The 20,367-nt window shown below is 45.0% G+C and overlaps 1 protein-coding gene across 7 annotated transcripts; it reads right to left on the bottom strand.

The window, feature by feature from the left end:
- Window positions 1-91: 91 nt before the first annotated feature.
- On the bottom strand, window positions 92-19,829 carry crb1 (crumbs cell polarity complex component 1). Of its 7 annotated transcripts, none has more exons than XM_034582081.1 (15): window positions 19,582-19,829; window positions 15,940-16,176; window positions 15,420-15,541; window positions 15,346-15,383; window positions 15,079-15,221; window positions 14,649-14,831; window positions 11,993-12,952; window positions 10,039-10,589; window positions 9,605-9,770; window positions 7,692-8,625; window positions 6,791-6,835; window positions 6,123-6,245; window positions 5,130-5,256; window positions 596-865; window positions 335-476 (listed from the first exon to the last, which is right to left on the bottom strand). In XM_034582081.1, exons 1-14 carry the CDS (start codon window positions 19,655-19,657, stop codon window positions 626-628), a joined length of 3,945 nt encoding a protein of 1,314 aa, XP_034437972.1. In that variant the 5' UTR covers window positions 19,658-19,829; the 3' UTR covers window positions 335-476; window positions 596-625. The 7 variants fall into 7 exon arrangements, with proteins under 7 accessions (XP_034437971.1, XP_034437972.1, XP_034437973.1 ...); XM_034582082.1 differs by having other exon boundaries at window positions 15,079-15,215; XM_034582080.1 differs by lacking the exon at window positions 596-865 and adding an exon at window positions 92-212 and having other exon boundaries at window positions 245-476; window positions 15,346-15,541.
- Between the last annotated feature and the right edge of the window lie 538 nt (window positions 19,830-20,367).

The following is a 20,367-nucleotide window of genomic DNA, read 5'->3' as shown; positions in this document are numbered from 1 at the left end:
CCATCAAGCCTGTTAACATCATGTTGTGTTTTTGTATAATTACAAATAAGAAAAAAACACATTTCAAGATTTCCTGTGGGGATATGTCAGCTGTGGTTTCAGGGATGAGGTGCAGACCATGTGAACATGCAGGAGACAGATATTTAATCCCATTTGAGCCAGTTACACATCAGATATCAGGTTTCCTGTATTACCATGACAACAGGATTACCACCCTGCATGTACACACATTCCCCCCCCCTCCCCCCCAACCTCCCTCATATCAGTCTCTCCATGGGAGGCGGTTGAGTGATGCTCCACATCTCCACCCGTGATCCCTCCTTCTCCTGCCGGCTGGGACTGTAGGTGCCGTGGGTGGCGCGGCGGTTCAGCGCCACCACCAGTCCAACGGAGGTCAGGATGAAAGCCAGCAGCAGGACGACAGACACCAGAATGATGGACAGTAAGAGGTCAGAGGTCAAACCCTCAGAGGTCAGCTGCAGGACAGAGAAACAGATGCTTGTAAGAAATTTCACAAATAAGGTTTTGGTTTAAAGATGTTCACGCACAGGATACATTGTTCATTCGTGTCTTTCTCTCCGTCACACACTCTTACACACACTTCTCCTCTCCTGCCTGCTTCACACTACACCAGGCGCTCCACGCGCGCCGCCAACGTGCTGATGGATGTGTTCCCCAGCTCAGCGGGTGAGTCGTGACCGCCGGCGGCCTCGAGATGCCGTGGACCGAAACTGCCCTCCGTCTGCCGCCTCTTTCGCAGTTTGGCTACAGCCAGCGCCAGGCCCACCATCACCACTATCGCCAAGCCAATCAGACACGGCGCCAGCACAGCGGCCACCCGTGAGCTGCGTGGAGCACGCTCTATCTGTGGAGGATCACACACACACAGGCAATATGCCGCCTGATGATGCCATCGGCACAAACACAGACAACAGCACCAAGAAAAAAAAACACACACACACACCAGAAATAGCTTATACACACACACACACAGGTTTGCAAATCTTCCTTATTAGGACTTTGCATTGACTTCCATTGATTGTGGACAAAACCTGAACTCTAACACACACACAGGAAATTGAATGATTGACCTTATGGGGACTTGCTCTTTGTCCCCATAAGGAAAGAAAGTCCCGATACTGTGGCTGAGTAAACAGATTAAAGTCCCCACAACACCACACACACACACACACACACACACACACACACACACACACACATATCCTTGTACCTCCGTCTTAGTGAGGACACTCACTGGCATTGTGCCTTCATGAGCCCTTAACCCTAACCATCACAGCTAAATGTCTGACCTCACTCAGGACCCGACTCTGTAAGGTCTTAACTCAAAATAGTCCTCACAAAGACGTAGAGTCAGTAAAAGTTCAAACACACACACACACACACGATTCCCTTCAAACTGGAATAAAGGCTGTTTAACATAAAGTGTGTGAAGGCGTTTTAATGACTTGTGAAACCTGCTAAGATTCATTTTTAACTCGAAGCCCTTTGATATTCACACACCGGAAAAAAAACACACCAACAGCTTCAACCACCACCAACAAGAAACACCAGCGCCCTGCACCCACACACACACACACACGCCTGACCCCAGCAGTCAGGCCCAGTGAATCACAGTGAATCAAAGTGCAGCAAGTGAGTGATTGTTAATGTCATTAACCGGCCGCTGGAGACCCGAGCGTCAGACGCACTTACATGGGTCGTGGGGGTCGGAGCGGTGGTGCTGACACTCTGAGCTGCTGATGAAAAGGTGAAGCAACAGCACAACAGCTGTGAGTATCATCCCTCCACAACACTTTCAATTCTGCCTGACACCAGAAGCTTCTTACTCAGCCTGTCAGGTTTACACCAGGCTGTGTGAGGAAGAAATCTCAGAAGTCAGCAAACTTTATACTGAGCAATCAATGTGGGAACGTAATTCTAATAAAAATTCAACCGTCCATATCCTGAGGCAGAAAATAACTTATGCACTCACGCTCGACGCTGTAGACTTTACACTTTATTCCCCTCGCTACAGGTTCTTTGTTGACTCCTGGAAAGTGCTTACCTGTCACTGTGGCTGCCAGAGCGAGTGTGACACCAGCGAGCCGGAGCAGCCTGCAGCCAGGACCCGCCATCACTCACCGACTGCCACACACACAGACACGGAGACGTCTGACTAACCAGTCTCTAAGGTGCATGGCGAGGCCGCCCTGAAGCCTCTGCAGATCCACACAGGGAGACGGCAGCTATGCTTCCCTGCTGTCAGCACTATCACCCTGCTCTCTGTGTGTGTGTGTGTGTGTGTGTGTGTGTGTGTGTGTGTGTGTGTGTGTGTGAGTATAAGATAAGCTGCCCTCATACGTTTCTGTGAAGCAGGCCGAACTTCTGTGAATGCCACCAGTTCTCTGCTGAAACTGCACTTCAGCGGCAGATGCTGCTTTTATGCTGGCGAAAGCACATTTCTCTCTCTCTCTCTCTCTCTCTCTCTCTCTCTCTCTCTCTGCTTCTCTCATTGCGGACGAGAGAAGCCGAGTCACATCAGTGCCAACGCTGAAAAACTGATTCTCATTTCCTCCCCCTCTTTCCTCACCATCAGGGCTGGCTATGCCTGTAGAGGAGGCACACCCACCCACCCACACACACACACACACACGCACACACATTGACACGTGCACACATACAGGTGCACGCAGACGTGAAGATGGGAGCGAGAAGGCAGGTGTATGAGACATGCGTGTTCTTGCATGTCAGACGTGTGTGGGAACCTGGCAGTGACACACATATGTGACTGTAGAACATCTAATCAAAAACCATCTGCATTAATGTGCAGCTGTAAAAGAAACCAGGCTGCAGGTTGGATCGGCCGCAGCATGAGTGAGGTTGGGTAATGATGTGGGCTGATGAGGTTGAGGTTGAGGTCATCACTCTGTGAGAGCCAGACACCTTCGTCCACATCAAACTCAGAAAAACATTTATTATAGCGTAGCTTTTTAAACAATAAACAATAGTCAGGTTCTTATATAAACAGTTTCATGTGTGAACATTCATTCTGTTCATACTTGTCATTAAAAGATTTCTGTGAAAGTGATAGGGGACAAAATCTCCAGCCGTCGCTCTGTGCAAACATGTTCTCAAGTTTAAAGGCTTCAGTTTCCAAGTTGGACAAAACATGTGGAAATCGTCCAGAGTTAAATTCTTCTAGAACAAAACTGCCCCGTTTTTATTACTATTACATCACTGCAGCTCCAGAGGGAAACAGCGTCAGTGGAAACACACGCAGGGAAGTTTATGTCTAAAAGACTTGGACCATGTCTACTTGATTTGACAAACTCAATCTACAGGGGCCTCGTATTAACTTAGATGAACTAGGTTTGCACATGAAGAAGACGAGAACTCTTTGAAAGCACATGAAGAAGAAAGTTTTTAACGGCCAGTGTGAATAGGAGGAATGAGGAGTGTTCATGTGGGCTCCTCACTATTGTTTTAAAGGAGACATATGATGCTTTGCAGTGTTTCTTTCCCTCTGGTGTGTTATATTGTTTTTTGTCAATGTAAAAGTTCTGCAAAAGCTAAAAATCTTGGAGGTAAAGGGAGCTGCTCCAGGGAGCTAATCACCCACTCACTCATTGTCATTGTCGCAAGATTATGACGAACACCATATGTCTCCTTTCAAACACTTGACCTAATCCACTAAATCTATCCTTTATCCTTTCTGTGTGCACAATGTAAAGAGCATATCTGGCCTTAATAATGAAATGCAGAGGTAAATGGACAGCGGTGTATAAAGGCGGCAGCCAGTGACTTCACTCTCTCTCTATGTGAGTGTGTGTCTATGAACTCAGGCTATTCTCAGATATACTCTCACTACATCTTGTTAAGACAGATTAAGTGTCTATGTTTGGTGGAGGACGGCAATCAATAAAAAGATCAGTGAGAGGACCTTCAGGTAAAAACCAATGTGAAAATGGAAAATGAAACATGCAAAGGAAGATGAGGTGAAAGCGATGAAAAGAGGACAAACAACAAATCAAGGCTGATGAGACAGATTTAGTTTTATTTGACAGAGACAGGAACACGAGGACAGAACATGATGAAGAAAAGACAAAGACAGACGTCACATGAATCAAACGTGGATCATTGGGACAATGTCACAGCCACAACACAGAGAGACAAACACAAACAGTGAGGAGCAGACGAGTGCAGTGATCCTGAGCGTCGTCAAACACTGACCACAGCAATGTTCACAGGTACCGTTCAAGCCGAGCCGCAGAGAATTCAGGCTCAAACTACCGACACCTCACACGGGAAGGTTCAGAGACGGAAACTTCTCCTTGGTACAAAACAACGCGCAGCAGTCAGTCGCTCAGTCAGTCAGTCAAAACCCCACAGTGCTCTGAACGCACATCAAGCACAAAGAGACGTCCTGTCGTCGTCTTCCAGCCCCTGCAGGTGCTTTTGGTGACTGTTTTTTGATAGTTCACACATGCAGCTCCCACAATGCAGTTCAGACAAGACTGGCAGGACGTCCTCCAAGAGAAACATCACAAATAACACAGATTTTTACAATGTACCTCACTTCACCGAAAAGTGCTTTATTGAATATGGACTATCTCTCCCTTTAGACCACGATCGCTAGTTTTTTTTTCCAGACACAAAATTGGTGGGGTTCGAGTTTAATAACAAATTCATCTTTCAGGTGATTTATGAGGAAAACTTGATCTCTACAGCCACTTGGATATGTAAATTAAATAGAGTTATATACAGCTATATTGAATAAAGTGCTTCTGATGACCAGCGAATCATTTTAAGGCACAGAAACAGCTCTGTGGTCGTTTTTTACTGCACTTCAAACTAGAGAAAACTTAATAAATAGAAAAATATCTTGTGTGTTGGTCATAAATTCCTGATCAGGAGTCTTGAATGCTTTGAGTAGAAGACCACTGACCATCAACCACCTGACAAAGCTTCAAATCCCCCTCTGCATCCATACTGTTTAAACACACAGACACTCAGTCGTTCCCTCCCCAGTCCACCTCCGGCTCGTCGTCCAGCCTGAGGATGAGGTAGGAAAGCAGCTGGAAGAGGTTCTGCCACAGCAGCAACGCCACGTAAAAGTAAATGTCGCTTACGTCCATCTGGCACAAGTCTCCCGCGTAGCTCATGTCGCACATGCAGACGAACTTGTTGATGAGGTTGCGGCAGTAGCCTCCGTTCAAACAGGGATTGGACTGGCACTCGTCCACCTCCTGCTCACACCTGCAGACACAGACACACACAGACACACACAGGCAGCTCAGAGGCACTCACAGCAAATGGTTACGTGGATTGTTTGTTTTTTGAGGGGGCTTTTAAAGATACTTTAACATTCGATCCTGCCATTGTTGAATCGACGATATTGAACATAAAGCGCATGAGGAGGTTGTGGTGGTGGAAGGAGCTGAGCAGCAGGCAGGTGTATCAGAAGAGTGAAAACACAAAGATGCACGAGACAACAACTCCCCTAAAAGTCAAGCCAAACCATCTTGATCACCACCTGTTGGCCAGCTGAAGTATAGGTCATAAACCCCGTCTCCTCCATGTTAGTGGATCGGACATGGACCAAACTAACAAGCACACATCAAATACATTTTTCTCAAAGATGGTTTCTGTCATTTTCTGTGTTTTTTTATCGCACTGAAATTTTACATACGTCATGATTGACAGCTGAGACTGACTCGTGATTGGTCGAGCACGTGTATAGGGGCAGGACCTCGATACTACGGCTCCACTCATTACTACTGTTCAGAAAGCATAAGATGGCAAAACAATTATCGAGGATATGATTGATAATTGTTTTTGTTTGTTTGTCTGATAGTTAGAAAAATAACGTAAAAAATACAGGATGGATTATCGTGAAACTTGGTTAACGGATGTGATATGGGTCAGAAAAAGGTTTGGTGTGGATCCAGATCAGGGGGCACATGCGGGAAGTTTTTCTCTCTTTCTTTAACATTTTACTCAGAGAATAACCTAGATCCATAAAAATCAGGATCAGGATTTAAATGTTGATTCATGAGGGGGCTGTTGGGTCGGTAGTCTCTTGAGTGTCATTTTAATAATAATTGAGTGTTTTCCTTTCCTACCGGTGTCCAGTGAAGCCGGGCGGACAGTCACACGACAGCTCTCGGTCGGTGCAGTTGCCTCCATTGAAGCAGGTGTAGTTCCTGGTGTCATCGCCGCACACGGACACAGGCAGCTTCGGTCGTCTGCTGAAGGACAGTCAGACGTCAGAGGATAAAAACATTGTGTTTTATATGAGGTCACACAGTCAGAGGTATTTCTGGATCGCGTGCAGCAGAGTTTGCCGTCTTTTTACAGAAGCAGGAGAATCTCCCTGCTGTTCTCCACAGGGGAGACAAAGAGGTTTAGGTTGTGACCAGGATAATAAGATTAAACCTCTCGCAGGAGGTCAAATCACATAATACAACTCTTTCCTCCTTTATCCTGTATCTGCCCAAAGCAGCAGCTCTGTTTTCAAATGCTGTGCATCTGGAGGAAACTTGAAATTCCTCCCTGATTCGATGACAAAACAGACATTTTCATTTTTTGAAAGTGAACAATTTTGGAAGGTGAAGTTTTCATTCAGATGCCAGCGATCGTTTTGAACTACAGCTGTCACTCATGTGAAACACAGCGTTAATATTAGCTTTGCTTGGCATTTTGTTCCACATTGTCGAACCATAAAAAACAAAACAAATATCTAACAGGAGACAAACACCTGAGAAATAGAAGAAAAAGTAGAAGAACTTACACATTTCTGACAATAATGTACCACGGAATCTCTTCAATGCGTTCACTGGAGGGAAGCGGGAAGAAAGACGAGAAGATGGAGGTAGAGAGAGACACAAACAGGAGAGACAAACAAAAAGAAGTCATTTTTTGATGAAAACTTTGCAGGGTAGATGTTCCCAGCAAAGGGAGACGTGCAGCTTGTCTGGTGGCTCGCTTGAGCGAGACACTTGCAAAGCTTTTCCTTGTGCAGGAGATGCGAAATGCAGGAGGCTCTGTGTGTTTACAGGATAAATGGTTGGAGGCATTCCCCTGCTGGTTCTCCGAGGCAAACGGTAGATGACAGGGGGAGAAGAAAACTGTCGCTGAACCAGAGAGCCGCGTGTAGTGAGACGCGCAGCAGACTGAGGCCTTTTCTGGCTGACACTAGAATAGAAACGCGGCTTCTGAGACACTCGCTGCAGGCGGGGTGGAAACGCTGAACAGAGGCAGACGTGTGGAGACATTTACAGTGAGGGCTTTTTGTTTGTGCTGTGGTGCAGTCGCTATCCCTGAGCATTTATTTGTGTATTTCGTGTTTTCTAACTAACTCAAATCTCAAAACTGTTCACTGAAGAGCAAAGTCGTCTTCAAAGCATGAAATGTTCATATTGGTGTTTCCTCATCTGCTTTAAGCCCGTTGCACTCACCACAAAGAGGCTATTCTTTGCTGTGTATAAATGGCGGCTCAGGAGCGGCTCGTTCACTGACCAGAAGGTCGATGGTTCGACTCCAGCCTCCACCACGAATGACTGTGCCAGCAATGTGTGTGATGGAGAAAATGTTGCACATAGATGCACTGCATGAATGTGTGTGCGACTCTATAAAATACGGACTATTTACCATTTAAGTCATCTTTTTAACTGTATCCAGAAAGAACTTACTTGCAGAGGGGTCCTGTGTAGTTCTCAGGGCAGAGGCAGGCGTATCTGTCTGGCCCGTGCAGACAGGTGCCCCCGTGTGCACACAGGTGGTCTTCACACATGTCCACCTCCTCTTCACAGTCCACACCCGCGTAGCCAAACTCGCAGGTGCACTCGTAGGCCGGCCCGTTCACGCTGCAGTTGCCGTGGAGACAGGGACCGGTAGCACAGGTGTCGGTGAAGAAGTCGCAGCGCCTCCCGGCCCAGCCCTCGGCACAGCTGCAGTTGAAGGTGTTGAAGTGGTCCTGGCACTCCCCTCCGTTCAGGCAGGGGTTGGGCCGGCACACGGGGGCCCCGCTGCAGCCCAGGAGAGGTGAGTGCAGAGATGTCCGGATGAACTGCTCCTCCTGCAGCCGTGGGAAGTTCACGTCAGAGGAGCTGAAGTAAGACAGGGCGATGCCACCCAGCTCCACAGTGCCCAAACACCCAGCCAAGGACCAGCCGGAATCAGGAGACAGGCCCCCCAGGAAGATGTCCACCCCCTGCTTTAGGAAGTCCATGTTGCCTCCTCGGCCCCTGGAAGTGCTGGCCGCCTCTATTTCCTCATCCAGCACTAGAGTCCACCGGGAGGTGTGCGCCCACGGTGTCGCCATGAACACCTGGACACTGTGCCACTCTCCATCACTGACACTCCTCTGGCTGCTGAGGCTGACTGTAGACCCGGCCCCCTCCTCACTGGCGTCCACAGTGGTGGCACTCTGCAGCTCCATGAAGAGGAAACCGTCCTGGACAGAGACTGTGATGAACGCAGAGCCCTTCTCTGCGTGCAGGATGGCCGTGTTGCGCCTGCGTGTGCGCAGATTCAGGGAGAGGTTGGTCAGGTTGCGGGATATCTGTCCGTTTCCCCTGAATGACAGCACCGTGCTGTCGTTCAGGAAGGTTGCATTGGAATAGCCTGAGAGATCAGGAGATGACATTATTATTTGTCAGACCTATTTGTTGACACATTTACACACTTGCTTTGTTGCACCATTCAAAGTGTCAGAATACAACAAGAGTATTAAAATTTAGATGATGAACAATTAAAGGGATAGTTCACAAAAAAAATTTAATACACTCATTATCCACTCCCCTCCCACATTTTTCAGTGAACTATCCCTTTAAGTTGGACATTTGCTTGTTTGATAACACTAAAATCCTTTTAGGCAACGACATGAGGTCAGAAAAACCTGTAGGAAGCAGGTTATTGGCTCCTCGATGAGTTAATCACTGAACGTGGGAAGCTTACAGGACAGACGGGTGACACAGTAAATCATCACTAATCCCAACAAAAAAAAGGGATAAACTGGCCTCAGGCCAATCCTGCTTTATGGAGCACGTCCACTTTACCATGTGCCCAGAGTGAGGTCGCTATATAATCAAGTGTGTGTTACACGGTCGCCAATTCAACAATGAGCAAATACAATAACAGGGTCAAAGATTAGTCAACACACATATCGGTAGATCGGTATCGAGAGGTAACCAACTCTGCTTTAAGGGGTTTTATTTTACTATGAAATTATGTCATGGAGAAGATTCCACACGAACATGAAGGAAAATGTATTTCCAAAAATATGGAACAAAAATGAACTCACTGTTTGACTCCCTGAATTCTGATCTTACAAATAGGGTTAAATCGTATTTTACTAATAGTAGCACAAGTGAAACATTATGTCACAGCTTGTCAACATTTTTTAGGATATTGGTTTCTCCTATTGTTGAATAATGTATTATTTCGTCACAATGTTCTCAAAGTTAAAGCCTATTTTTATCCGACTAAACTAAATGTTTGTCACATTTTATTCCTTTTTTTAATTCTATGATTTTGTGACTTGATCACTTGATCGATTTAAGACATTCGCCCAGACAGATGGTTTCATTCTGACTCCACTTACATTCGTAGCCCTGGTTCAGCATCCTGCAGTCTGAGTCCATGGGGCAAGGGGACAGCTCGCACCACCTGACCTCCTCACAGCGCCGCCCTGCTGTGCTGGGTGGGCAGGTGCAGGTAAAATCATCCCACATGGAGTAGCACATTCCCCCGTTCAGACACGGATTCTTCTGCAGACGAGAAAAAAATCATATTGAGGTTTAGTTATAATCAACTGTTGCATAAAGTCTAATTGAGTTCATTGCACTAAATATGTATTTTCTAAACTGTTGTGTAAGAAAAGTACTGTAGTTTTTTACATATTTTAGTTTTTTTTCTAAATCAGAGGAAAATCCAATAAAGATACAGTGAATTACTTTAATCAAAAATATTCACCATAAAAATAAAAGTTGTAATCTATAACACACACATACACAGTGTCAATGTGTCTTTACTCACACTACAGGCGTTGTCCCCTGAGCATCCGCTGGTCACATTCTCCATGAGCTCCAGAGGGTAAGATCTCACTGAGGTGTCCAACCCAAAGAACTGCAGCCTGCTGTCGTTGATCCTCAGGTCCTGGATACATCCTTTAAAATATCCACCGAACACTGAGGTTGTCTTCTTCTCCAGCAGACCTCCCACATGCACGGTGTCTCCGGCCTGCACACTGACCGTCCTGATCTCCACCTCCCCCTGTTTCTGAGCTGCTACGTACAGAGTCATACGACCCTCCACCACCTCCACACTCACAAAGTGGACCTCCCCGTCGTCCACCGCGCTCTCTGCCCTCACACTCTCAAAGTCATTGACCTGAACCGTGACCTTGCCGTCCTCCAGCCACATCTGCAGGTACTGGCTGCTGTCGTTTGCGAGCACCAGGAGGAGTCCGTTGGGCCTTCGCGTACGGAGGAAGAGAGAGATGGAGAGGTCCTGAGCCAGGTCGTCTGTGACATTGAACGTGGCATAACTGTGAGAGTCTTCACTCCCAAAGCGTGCGGGCACATGCTCTGCAAAAAGAGGGAAAAGTTGATCGAGATGAGACAAGGTTGGAAAATACATCTTCAACTCTTTTCAGCTTTGCCAGTATGAGTTATGAGATTCATCACTGAGGACAATTGTGGTTTTAAAAGTTCAAGGATGTAATTTATTTGCACTTCCTGTCATGAAAACTAAGATAAAAGGGAAATAAAACTATGAAGAGAGACAAAAAGACAACTGGAGTTCATGCAACCAGCAATTACAAAAAGAGATTATGCTTGTCTTTTTTTTTTTTAAATCATATTTGGGACATTTTAGCCTTTATTGACAAGACAGACTTTAAATGAGAAAGGGGCAGAGAGACACGCAGCAGAATGTCAGAACCGAACCTGTTGCAGCTGCAGAGGATTCAACAGAACTGTCTCTTAATATAATTTACTTAGTTTTAATCTTCAGCACACAGATGCATCACTTTTGTTAATTTAAGAAAACAAACCTTTTAATTTTCAAAATTTAATTAAATATGATTAAATATTGCAAATTTCTATTTCTAATAATGGATTATCTTATTTTATCTTCTCTTCTCTTGTGATTCGGGTGTTAGCAGAGTTTTAAACTAACTGAGGGGAACAGTCGTCAGAGCACTTTGAGTTGAGGCTCAAACAAGAACAGCCACCAGCCAGCAGCCCTCATACACTGTGTCCCCTGTCAGCACTTTCTCCTGTGCTTGGGTCAGCTGATGAGACAGACACAGCACCGAGGACACACACAGAGAGGACACACACAGAGAGGACGCACACAGAGAGGTCACACAGACGATACAACACGCTGCGTAATGTGGATACTGTGTGTGCGCCGTGTGCATTTCTGTGCGTTTGGGTAACCGTGTGTGCAAATATCCCATCAGACACTGCGGCCAGTGTAATCTCCTTGGCCAGACTCAAGAGGCTATAGATATCCTCAGAGGAAAATTTAGTACTTAGATATCTTCAGGGATTTTTTAAATTTTTTGGTGATAAATGCTAATCTTTTTTTCCCCCGTTCATCAAATTCGTCGCTCACTCTCTGACGGTCAGAGGGTCAGTGATGGTGTTTACTTTCCTTCCCTTACGTCTGTGTACTTCCAAAATAGAATCCCTTATATCCTTAATCCTGTGCGTCAGATAAGAGGATCTGCTCCTCTTTCCTTCACTGTGGCTTTTAATTGGCCTCATCTCTGCTCTTGTCTCTTTACACATCAGCAACCGAGGATGTTATTTAATTACCAGCCTGAGAAATTTGGTCAGAGTGACTCAGTAGTATTTTCCTCTGATCTCAATGAAACTGCTAATCTCAAAGCTTGAATGTGAGTGTGGTGGAAATACCAGAAATGTCTTTTATGTTTGCACGGTAACGTGTGATGCTGCTGACAGATCTACAGATGCAGACGTACCCTCCTCGCAGTCCTGCCCCTCATAAGGCCTTGGACACCAGCACTGGTAGCTCTGCCACTGGTTGACACACTGTCCTCTGTTTTGACAAGGCACGTCCAGGCAGCGGTCCCTGTGGCTGCAGCCGGGGGACACGTTAACAGCCGAGTCGCTCAGCCATTCTTCAGGGACCACGAGCTGCCAGTCGACAAACACGTCCCGCATGCAGCCGATAAATCCTGGAAGTGGAGCGTCCTCGCGGGGGTCGTGTTGGTCCTGAGGCACTCCTCCGATAAACGTGTTCCACACCGCTCCAGCCAGGGTGCTCGGCCTGACTGAGGCCACCCTGTGACAGGACTCGCTCCCACAGCTCCCAGCATCATGCAAAAGTTTCAGGCTCAGCACCCAATTTTCCAGCACGGCCTCTACAGAATGCCACTCTCCATCTGTGACATTGAACGGAAGCTCCAGAGCCTGGGGTGGGCTCTCTGCCTCAGCCCCAGCAGAGGCCTCCGTCCTCAGGGTGAGACAGAGCTGCCCTCCCTCCAGCTCCAGGCTCAGCAGCAGGCCCCTGTTGCTCCGCTGGAACAACAAAGCTGTGGGCAGAACAGTCTTGAAGCTCAGGGTGATTTTGCAAGAGAACTCTGCCTCCACCAGAGGACTCTGGAGCAGCAGGTAGCCCCTGCGTTCGAAGGAGAATGTGGTGGGGGTGTTGCAGAGGTGTCCGGTGAACCCAGCAGAGCAGGAGCAGTCGTAGCCGTGAGTCCCGTCTATCAGGAAAGGAGAGCAGGAGCCTTGATTCCGGCATTCATGTCCCTCACAGCCCACCAACCTCACATCACAGTTCAGGCCTCCATAGAGAACTCCATCATGACTCTGTTTGAGGCAGTGGCAACTGTAGCCTGCGACGAGGCCCTCACACCTGCCCCCATTCTGACAGGGACTGGGATCACACTGGTTTACCACCTCCTGACAGAGGGAACCTGTCAGAGCAAGAAAAACAACAACGTCACCTGTAGCTTGTGGTTTTTATCAAGTGAAGACACTAATTCAGTTGTGAGGCAAATGTAAAACATCCTCGCAGAAGTAAATTCTCAGGCACTTGCACAACCTCTGAAGATGTACTGTGGTCTGTTGTGAATTATTCTGCTGTAAAGGTAACTAATTACTCTTTATTCAATTGTCTTGCAAGCAAAAGTATTTCCCCGATGTGAGTTAGGGTTAGGGTTAGTCACCAGTCACGGCCATTTTGAGGTTGTATTAAAAGTTAAAAAGAAAAGATTCATTACATTCTCATTATGCAATACCACTATTACATATACAAAAAAAACAATTAGATTTTACCTGTTCCAAGCAACAAAATCCCCCAGATCCATGTTGCAGGTGTCCACATCATGCCGTCACTTTCCCCCCCAGAATAACCCCGAACTTGTCTGACTGCATCATAATAGTTTGTTTGTGTCCAGGTCTGCTCCTCGTCTCCTTCTCTACAACCACATAGAGCTGAACAGCTCCAGTCAGGAGACCAGCAAAGCCAGATCCTGGGGGATTAAACTAATGCTATTTGGCTACCTCACTGAGTCAGTGCCACTGCAACTGGCAGGGTCACAATTTTTAAAACACAACCCTCAGCAGGCAGCAGCTCACAGTCTTACCTGCGCTACTAGATCATGGACTCATATAATGTGGATGTTGTTATGTGGAATATTGTAAATGACATACCTGCAGACTGTCTATAAACAGTTGCTGATTTGCACTCACACATTTCTCGTCACACAACTACAAGAAGAGCAAAGTGCAGTTGTGTCATTGTAGGATATTTCGTATTATTGTGAAGCTTTTGTTGAGAAGACAGTGAGAAAATCCTCTTGAAAATAAAAATGCAGTTTATTGTACAAGTTGCTGTCTGCCCCAGAGTCTGGTTTTTCATCCTCCCACTGGGGGGCGCTAAAATAATAAAAAGCTGACTGATTTTGCCTTTAAAGGGTCAGTTCACAACAACAGAGTCCACAGCATGTTTTACATGCTGATTCTGGACATTTAATGATAAGCCACCTATTGTGTAGATTTCTATGTATTATTCTTTGTTACCTGTTATTTACAATACAATACAACTTTATTAATCATTGTTTAATGATTTTATACAAGATATTTGTGCATTTGCGTTTGCTGCATATCGCTGGATACTGTAGAAGATTGTTTCTGCATATTGGTGCGATGCATTGTACCACAGTGAGCATGACAAACAAATCTATTTAAAGGAAACACAGAGGGGCGGTCGCTGTCTGTGATTTTTCAATCACAGCAGAATAATTAAAAAGTACAACTCAACCTGTCTGCATGACAAGAGGATGAGGTGACTTGGAGAGTATGAATTTAGGGTTCTCTTCATCAAAAGATAAAATTCTTACTATTCTAATACATACTCCATACATGTGTAGAAATGAGTATTATGTATAATATATATATTGTAAAAGAAAGAAATATATATTCTAAGTAGCACATTTTTTAAATTTGAATTCACCAAATGTCTCTGGTGATTTTTATTACAAACTTATATCATTATGAACTACACAAGTCCCAGCGTTCTGTGGGATGTAGCTACTTGAAACTACCTCCTGTATTCCTCATTAGAGGTGTGTGTATAATTCATTCAGCTGAGTACCATGAATAAAGTACCTGTTGTTCCTGGAGGACAGCTGCAGATGTAGCCTGCGGCGTGCTGCTGGTCATAGCGCTCGGGCAGCAGAGGCTCGCTGCCGTACAGAACCTGCCATGACCTCTCAATGCAGTGGCCTCCGTGCAGGCAGGGGCTGCTGCTGCACTCACTGATGTCTGTCTCACACTGGCGTCCCTCGAACCCTGAAATGAGGAAGCAGATGAGAATAATGTATTAGATCTACAGCCCCCTTGTATATAGATATAGATTCTACAAACACACACAGTAATAACAACCTGATGCTGCAGTGTGTATAAGAATCTGTATGTTGCTTCATGCAGATAATGGTTTCTTATTCTTATTATATGTCTTATTCTACATTTCTCATCTCTCACTCAAATCTCTCCATCTTTCTCCTCCTTCTATAAACTGTGTCTGCGTTTCATTTACCTGGCCAGCATTCGCAGGTGTAGCTACCCAGCTCGTCCCTGCAGGTGGCGCTGTTGAAGCAGGGTTGGGAGTGGCAGGGTGGTGGTGGTGGTGTCTCACAGCGAGGGCCTGTGAAGGCTGAGTGAGAGCAGTCACATCTGTATCTGACACAACCGCACAAGAAGACAGAATTTCCCTTAGTGTGTGTTCATGATGTAAAACTGATGTAAATGTATGAATAGCTCAGCTTGTCTAAACTTGGCAGGACGTCTCCTCGGGGCCACTCACCCATTCACCCCGTCTACACACAGAGCCCCATTCTGGCACGGACGCTCTTGGCACTCATCGGTGTCGATATCGCAGCGGTGTCCTTGGAAACCGGATGGGCAGGTGCAAGTGAAGCCACCCACGTCGCCATGGCAACTGCCCCCACTGAGGCATGGCTGTGATTGACACTCATCAATCTGGACCTCACAAGTGGCCCCTGTGGATATCAAAGGAAGACAGATGCCAGAGGTACATACGATACATAGACTGAAGTGCAATGAAGCTGTTTGTGTGAACTGTCTGTGATCATGTGCTGACTGTGTCTTTTCATCCCACAGCAAAGATCTGCAGATGTTTGCCACTCTGAGATAAAAAAACAAAACAATAGAGGATAAAGCATCTATCCCTTCACTGCTATGATGATCTTTGTTTCACCACAGTTTTTAAATCCACCTTCAACTGAGCTTAGACACATATAAGTAGACAACTACGGTGAATTCTATTTGCAAATAATCCCAGAAATAAATAACAAAGCCGTCTGCTGTTTAGCAGCTGACAATGAGGGACATCTCACTTCGAAGATGCTTGTGCGAGACTCAGCACAGTTCCACTCACCAGTGAACCCAGGAGGGCACAGACAGGAGAACCGACCCACTCTGTCCACACAGGTGGCTCCGTTCCTGCAGGGCTGCGACACACACTCGTTCACATCAATGTGACAGTGAGACCCCTGGAACCCCGGCACACAGAAGCACGAGTAGCCGTCCCTGTGGCTTCTGCATAAGGCCCGGTTTTGGCACGGGTTAGGGGAGCACCGGTCCACAGGTTGAGGCGGCCTGTCAGGAGACGCACCTATGAAAATATCACATTTATAAATTAATATCGATTATCTTTTGGAACAAATCAGTCATTCCAGTCTTCTTGATGAAAATATTTTGTAATATGATGTTTCTCATATTGATTGTTTTGGTCTTTGAGCAGAACGATTTACAACAGAAGGTGCATCAGTGACTCATAGCAAAATGCTTCTGGTTGTATTTATAATACAGCTAATAGCAAAAACAGAATCTGAACAGCACCTTCAACGACTCAATTTACTCCTGTACAACATAATGTTTGCATTTTTCATAAACCAATGGGGCAGACAGGCTTTGATCATGAAGCTCCTTTATCTCTTGTGAGCAATAAATAAAAAAAACACTTGAGTTGAGACGTCGTCAGGAAAAATGCTTGAATTTAATGGCCTCTCAAGGCGCCGTGCCTCGTTGCCATGGTAACTAATTGCACTGTTTGGCCTCATCATTCGATCTAGTTCCATAGAAATAGATAAATTGCTTAAGAGATATGTAGCACAGAGATGTCTAATTTCAGTCTTTTACTCCTTCAGCTTTTGTGTTTCAATCAGCAGGATGTTATAATGTCCAGAGTTCTGGATGGATGAAATGTAACGGTTCTCAAACTGCGTATGACTCAACTCTGCAATTGTTTTCTATTTACAAATAAATGAAAAGTTTCTCACATTAACCTCCTTTAAGTCAAAACACACACTACTGTATGTTCATTAAAAGTGTTTTTAGTTATTTCAATGTGACCTATTTTTCCACATTATTATATTGCTATTTCTTTCATTAAAATGAGAGTCAGGAGCAGTCAGTAAAGTGTTTTGATTAATAAATAGTTAACCCACCAGATCCACATTTTAAAGAAGAATAAAGGTGTCACTTTAAAGTTAGACTCAATCAAACCTCCCTTGTAAAAGTAGATGTTTGTTAATCATGAGTATCTTCATAAACTTTTTATGAAGGCTTTTACAAACCTGAACTCATGGGAGCACCACTTCAAGCATAATATTTGCGGCTAATAATTTGTAATCTCAAAAAGCAACTGCAGTAGCTTAGGCAAATACTTCCAAGACTTCCTGATTTTCTATTCTCCTAATATCGTATATTTCATTCATATTCAGGCTAAATTAAAAAGGTTAAACAGTCTCACTTTCAAATTTCTTAACAACCCTCAACCCTATGATGGTTTCCTTATTTCCTTCACGTCTTCTTCCCTCTAAAATCATACATCACTTCCAGCTCGACACTCGCCCCCTGCAGCTGCTACATTTGGAAGAAAATATCAGAGACAAATCAAGACATTTGGAAATTGCCGTTCTCCAGGCAGAACAAATGGGACCAGCTCAGAGGCGACGACCCATGTAATCCATGGACTGTGTATGAGGGGACGTGTAGGCAGGAATCATCTGCACAAGTGTTTCCTCCATTGCATGATAATCTCTGCACCACAATTGTTAAAGCCTTGAAAGCGATGTAGGGAAATTGGACGGATATAGAGAGAATACGTGTGTAAGTGTGTTTTTCTTGATGGGTGTTTGACTTAATTACGAAGCTGTGGGCCACAAAATAGCCATGACTAAGATATTCCAGTAATCACCCACAGTAATCATCCCTCAAGAGTCCAATCAGGCCGAGTGCAGATTGTAAAGACAGAGAAGAGCACAATCACACTCGGCCCTTCATCTTCACCGTCTCAGGCTCCGTCTTCTGTCAGTGGCGGAGGTCAATCAGTTTCCCAGACAGCAGGCAGCGTTCTCCTGCGTGGAGCAGCTTATGCTCGTCTAGACCGGGACTCAGCGTGACTCAGGTATCGGCCGAGTGCCCCGGGGGTGTGATGGATATCATGGGCATCAGCGGCGATGCTCTGACCATATGTCCATATCAAGGATCAGCCAATGAAGTGAGAACAGATTAGATGTAAATGTTGCAGCAGTTTATCTTCCAGACTCTGATACATTGATTCTTAGAAGAAACTAGAATAAGTAGAGTGATTATCTCCGCCAAGGCCCAACAGTCCCCTTAAATCCAACACTCACACACTCAGATAGATATCAGTCCCCTAAACATGCCTGATTTCTTTCCCAGATCCATGAATTATTCCCAGGGAAAATAGTGAAGGTGTTGAAAAATGCCACATGTAAAAAAAGTCGACCCGGATCCATACCAAATTATATAGGTTATTTTCTGGCCTTCCACCAAGTCTCATTGAAATCTGTTGTTTGTGTGTAATTGTGTTTACATACAAACTGGAATTGCACTCAGGAGATCACATATCACACAATCACACAATCTCCACCAAGGCCCAACACTCCATTACATTTGAATTCACTTGATCCAGATTATTATGTGGATCTGCATCAAATTGTTAAAGAAAGTGGAAAAATATTTCCCTGACCGATACCACACCCTTCCACCTAGTTTCATGGAAATCTGTCCAATAGTTTCTGTGTAATCTTAAAAACAAACCAAAAAATTGACAGGGGTGAAAACATAACCTGCTTGGATAATAACCATGGAAAAAAAGAAATTGCCGGTGACTATCCGTGTATGCTTCAGGAAATCATGACAGGTGGTGTCCCTCCTAACTAAGATTTTGCCTTCTACTCAACTGGTTTCTTTCAGTGTTCCCCCGAGGCAGAGTTCAGAGAATTCAGAGCCATGCAGGCCTGTTGCCAAATTGAGACACGGCTCCATCCAACCACACAGCCCCTCCCACCGCGTGTAGGGCTTTTTTTCTAATGCAAATCACTGCTGAGGGCCTTTGTGTGGTCCTATCTGGAGGCCCTTCAAACGGCACATGTGCAGCACCTGACATCTCCTCTGGACTGATGCATGTGGCCCGCGGGTCTGTCTGTTTGTTTCAGTGGTGATAAGAAGACACACAAAGCACACCCCCCTTTTACCCATGATCACAACCCAACCCCCCCCACCAATCTTTTCCCACTCCCACTCACCACACTAACCCCCCCCTGCCCTCCCCTGTTGTTAGATCTCTTCTACTCATCTTTGGGAAATGTGTAGATCACAATAAGGGATGATTTCAGCTCATCGTCTTGTAATTGAAATTCAAAGCATGAACTGGTTGAAATGCAAAACAATTACTACTCTCAAGCTCAACACATAGCGGCTGGGATCATATCGTATGCTCCCCTGATTATTTTCAACGTTTAAGAAAGTGTTTGCATGAAAATTATAAGTGAAATAAACATGTTTTGAAAAGTATTATAAGATATTGCATGCTGCATGGGGTAATGATGCTGTAACACCAACTGAACAAATGCAAAATGACCAATTAGACAAATTCTTTAGAAGTATAACACAATCACAGCACAAGGTTATGAGTTGTTTACAAGATATGATGACCCACAACATGTGGTAAAAAACAATAACTGAGAAATGAAACTCATTTACTTACCATCTATCACAAACAGGGATGAGATGAGAATTGTGCAGGCGAGAAATTCAAAATTAAGACAGCGATTTAAATCCATAATCGTGCCAGGAACTCATCCTGCTCGTTGTGTTGAAGTCTTGTCCTGCACGGATCTCTCTGCTTCTGCTTCTGGCTGCGGCGACTCGTCTGCTGTCAACTCCAGATCCACTTGATGCACACTTCTCCTCCTGCTGGAGCAGCATCAAGAGCCTCCATCACACATGAGACAGAGAGAGGCGGTGTGGCGTCCAACAGGCCGAGCACACAGGGCAGGGGGGGGTTATTATGGGAGGGGGTTATAACAGTCTCTCTGCTGAGTGAGGGAGGGGCGGCTCACTGATGTAAAGCAAGGTTTAAATTATAACTACGAGCAAATAGAGCATAAAATTTGTAAAAAAATAAGAATTAAATGTGCATGGTTCCTAATGGTTAAAACATAGGCTACAACACATTGCAGCAAAAAGATTTTTTTAAAAGTTGGAGAGTTAATTGTATCATATCAAAAACTAAGAAAAGCAATAACAGGCCTGTACAATATATAACATTTATTTATTTAATCATTAATTTTCAATGATTAAATGGTTGATATCTCGACATCAAGGCCTCATTAAATGCTCAAAGGTTTATTTACAGTATGATATTGTCCTTTTAATTAATTTAAAATGAACGAATTATAGATATGATCTCATTCACATTACTCCACATGTTCCTGGTTATTGATTCATATGCTTTCTGTAAATCTACATGTAAATCCAGCTGCATTTCAAC

Source organism: Hippoglossus hippoglossus, chromosome 4, assembly GCF_009819705.1.
Source record: "Hippoglossus hippoglossus isolate fHipHip1 chromosome 4, fHipHip1.pri, whole genome shotgun sequence".
In the NCBI taxonomy this organism is placed as follows: Eukaryota; Metazoa; Chordata; class Actinopteri; order Pleuronectiformes; family Pleuronectidae; genus Hippoglossus; species Hippoglossus hippoglossus.
This window is presented reverse-complemented; position numbering and strand designations above follow the sequence as displayed.

Bases quoted from the DNA above. Each gene is read 5' to 3' on its own strand.
- crb1 (XM_034582077.1), bottom strand. From the start codon at position 19,657: ATGGATTTAAATCGCTGTCTTAATTTTGAATTTCTCGCCTGCACAATT. The intron at 16,177-19,581 runs GTAAGTAAATGA...ATATTTTCATAG, and splicing joins ATCCCTGTTTGTGATAGATG to GTGCGTCTCCTGACAGGCCG. The intron at 6,246-6,790 runs GTAAGTTCTTCT...GTCCTTCAGCAG, and splicing joins TACATTATTGTCAGAAATGT to ACGACCGAAGCTGCCTGTGT.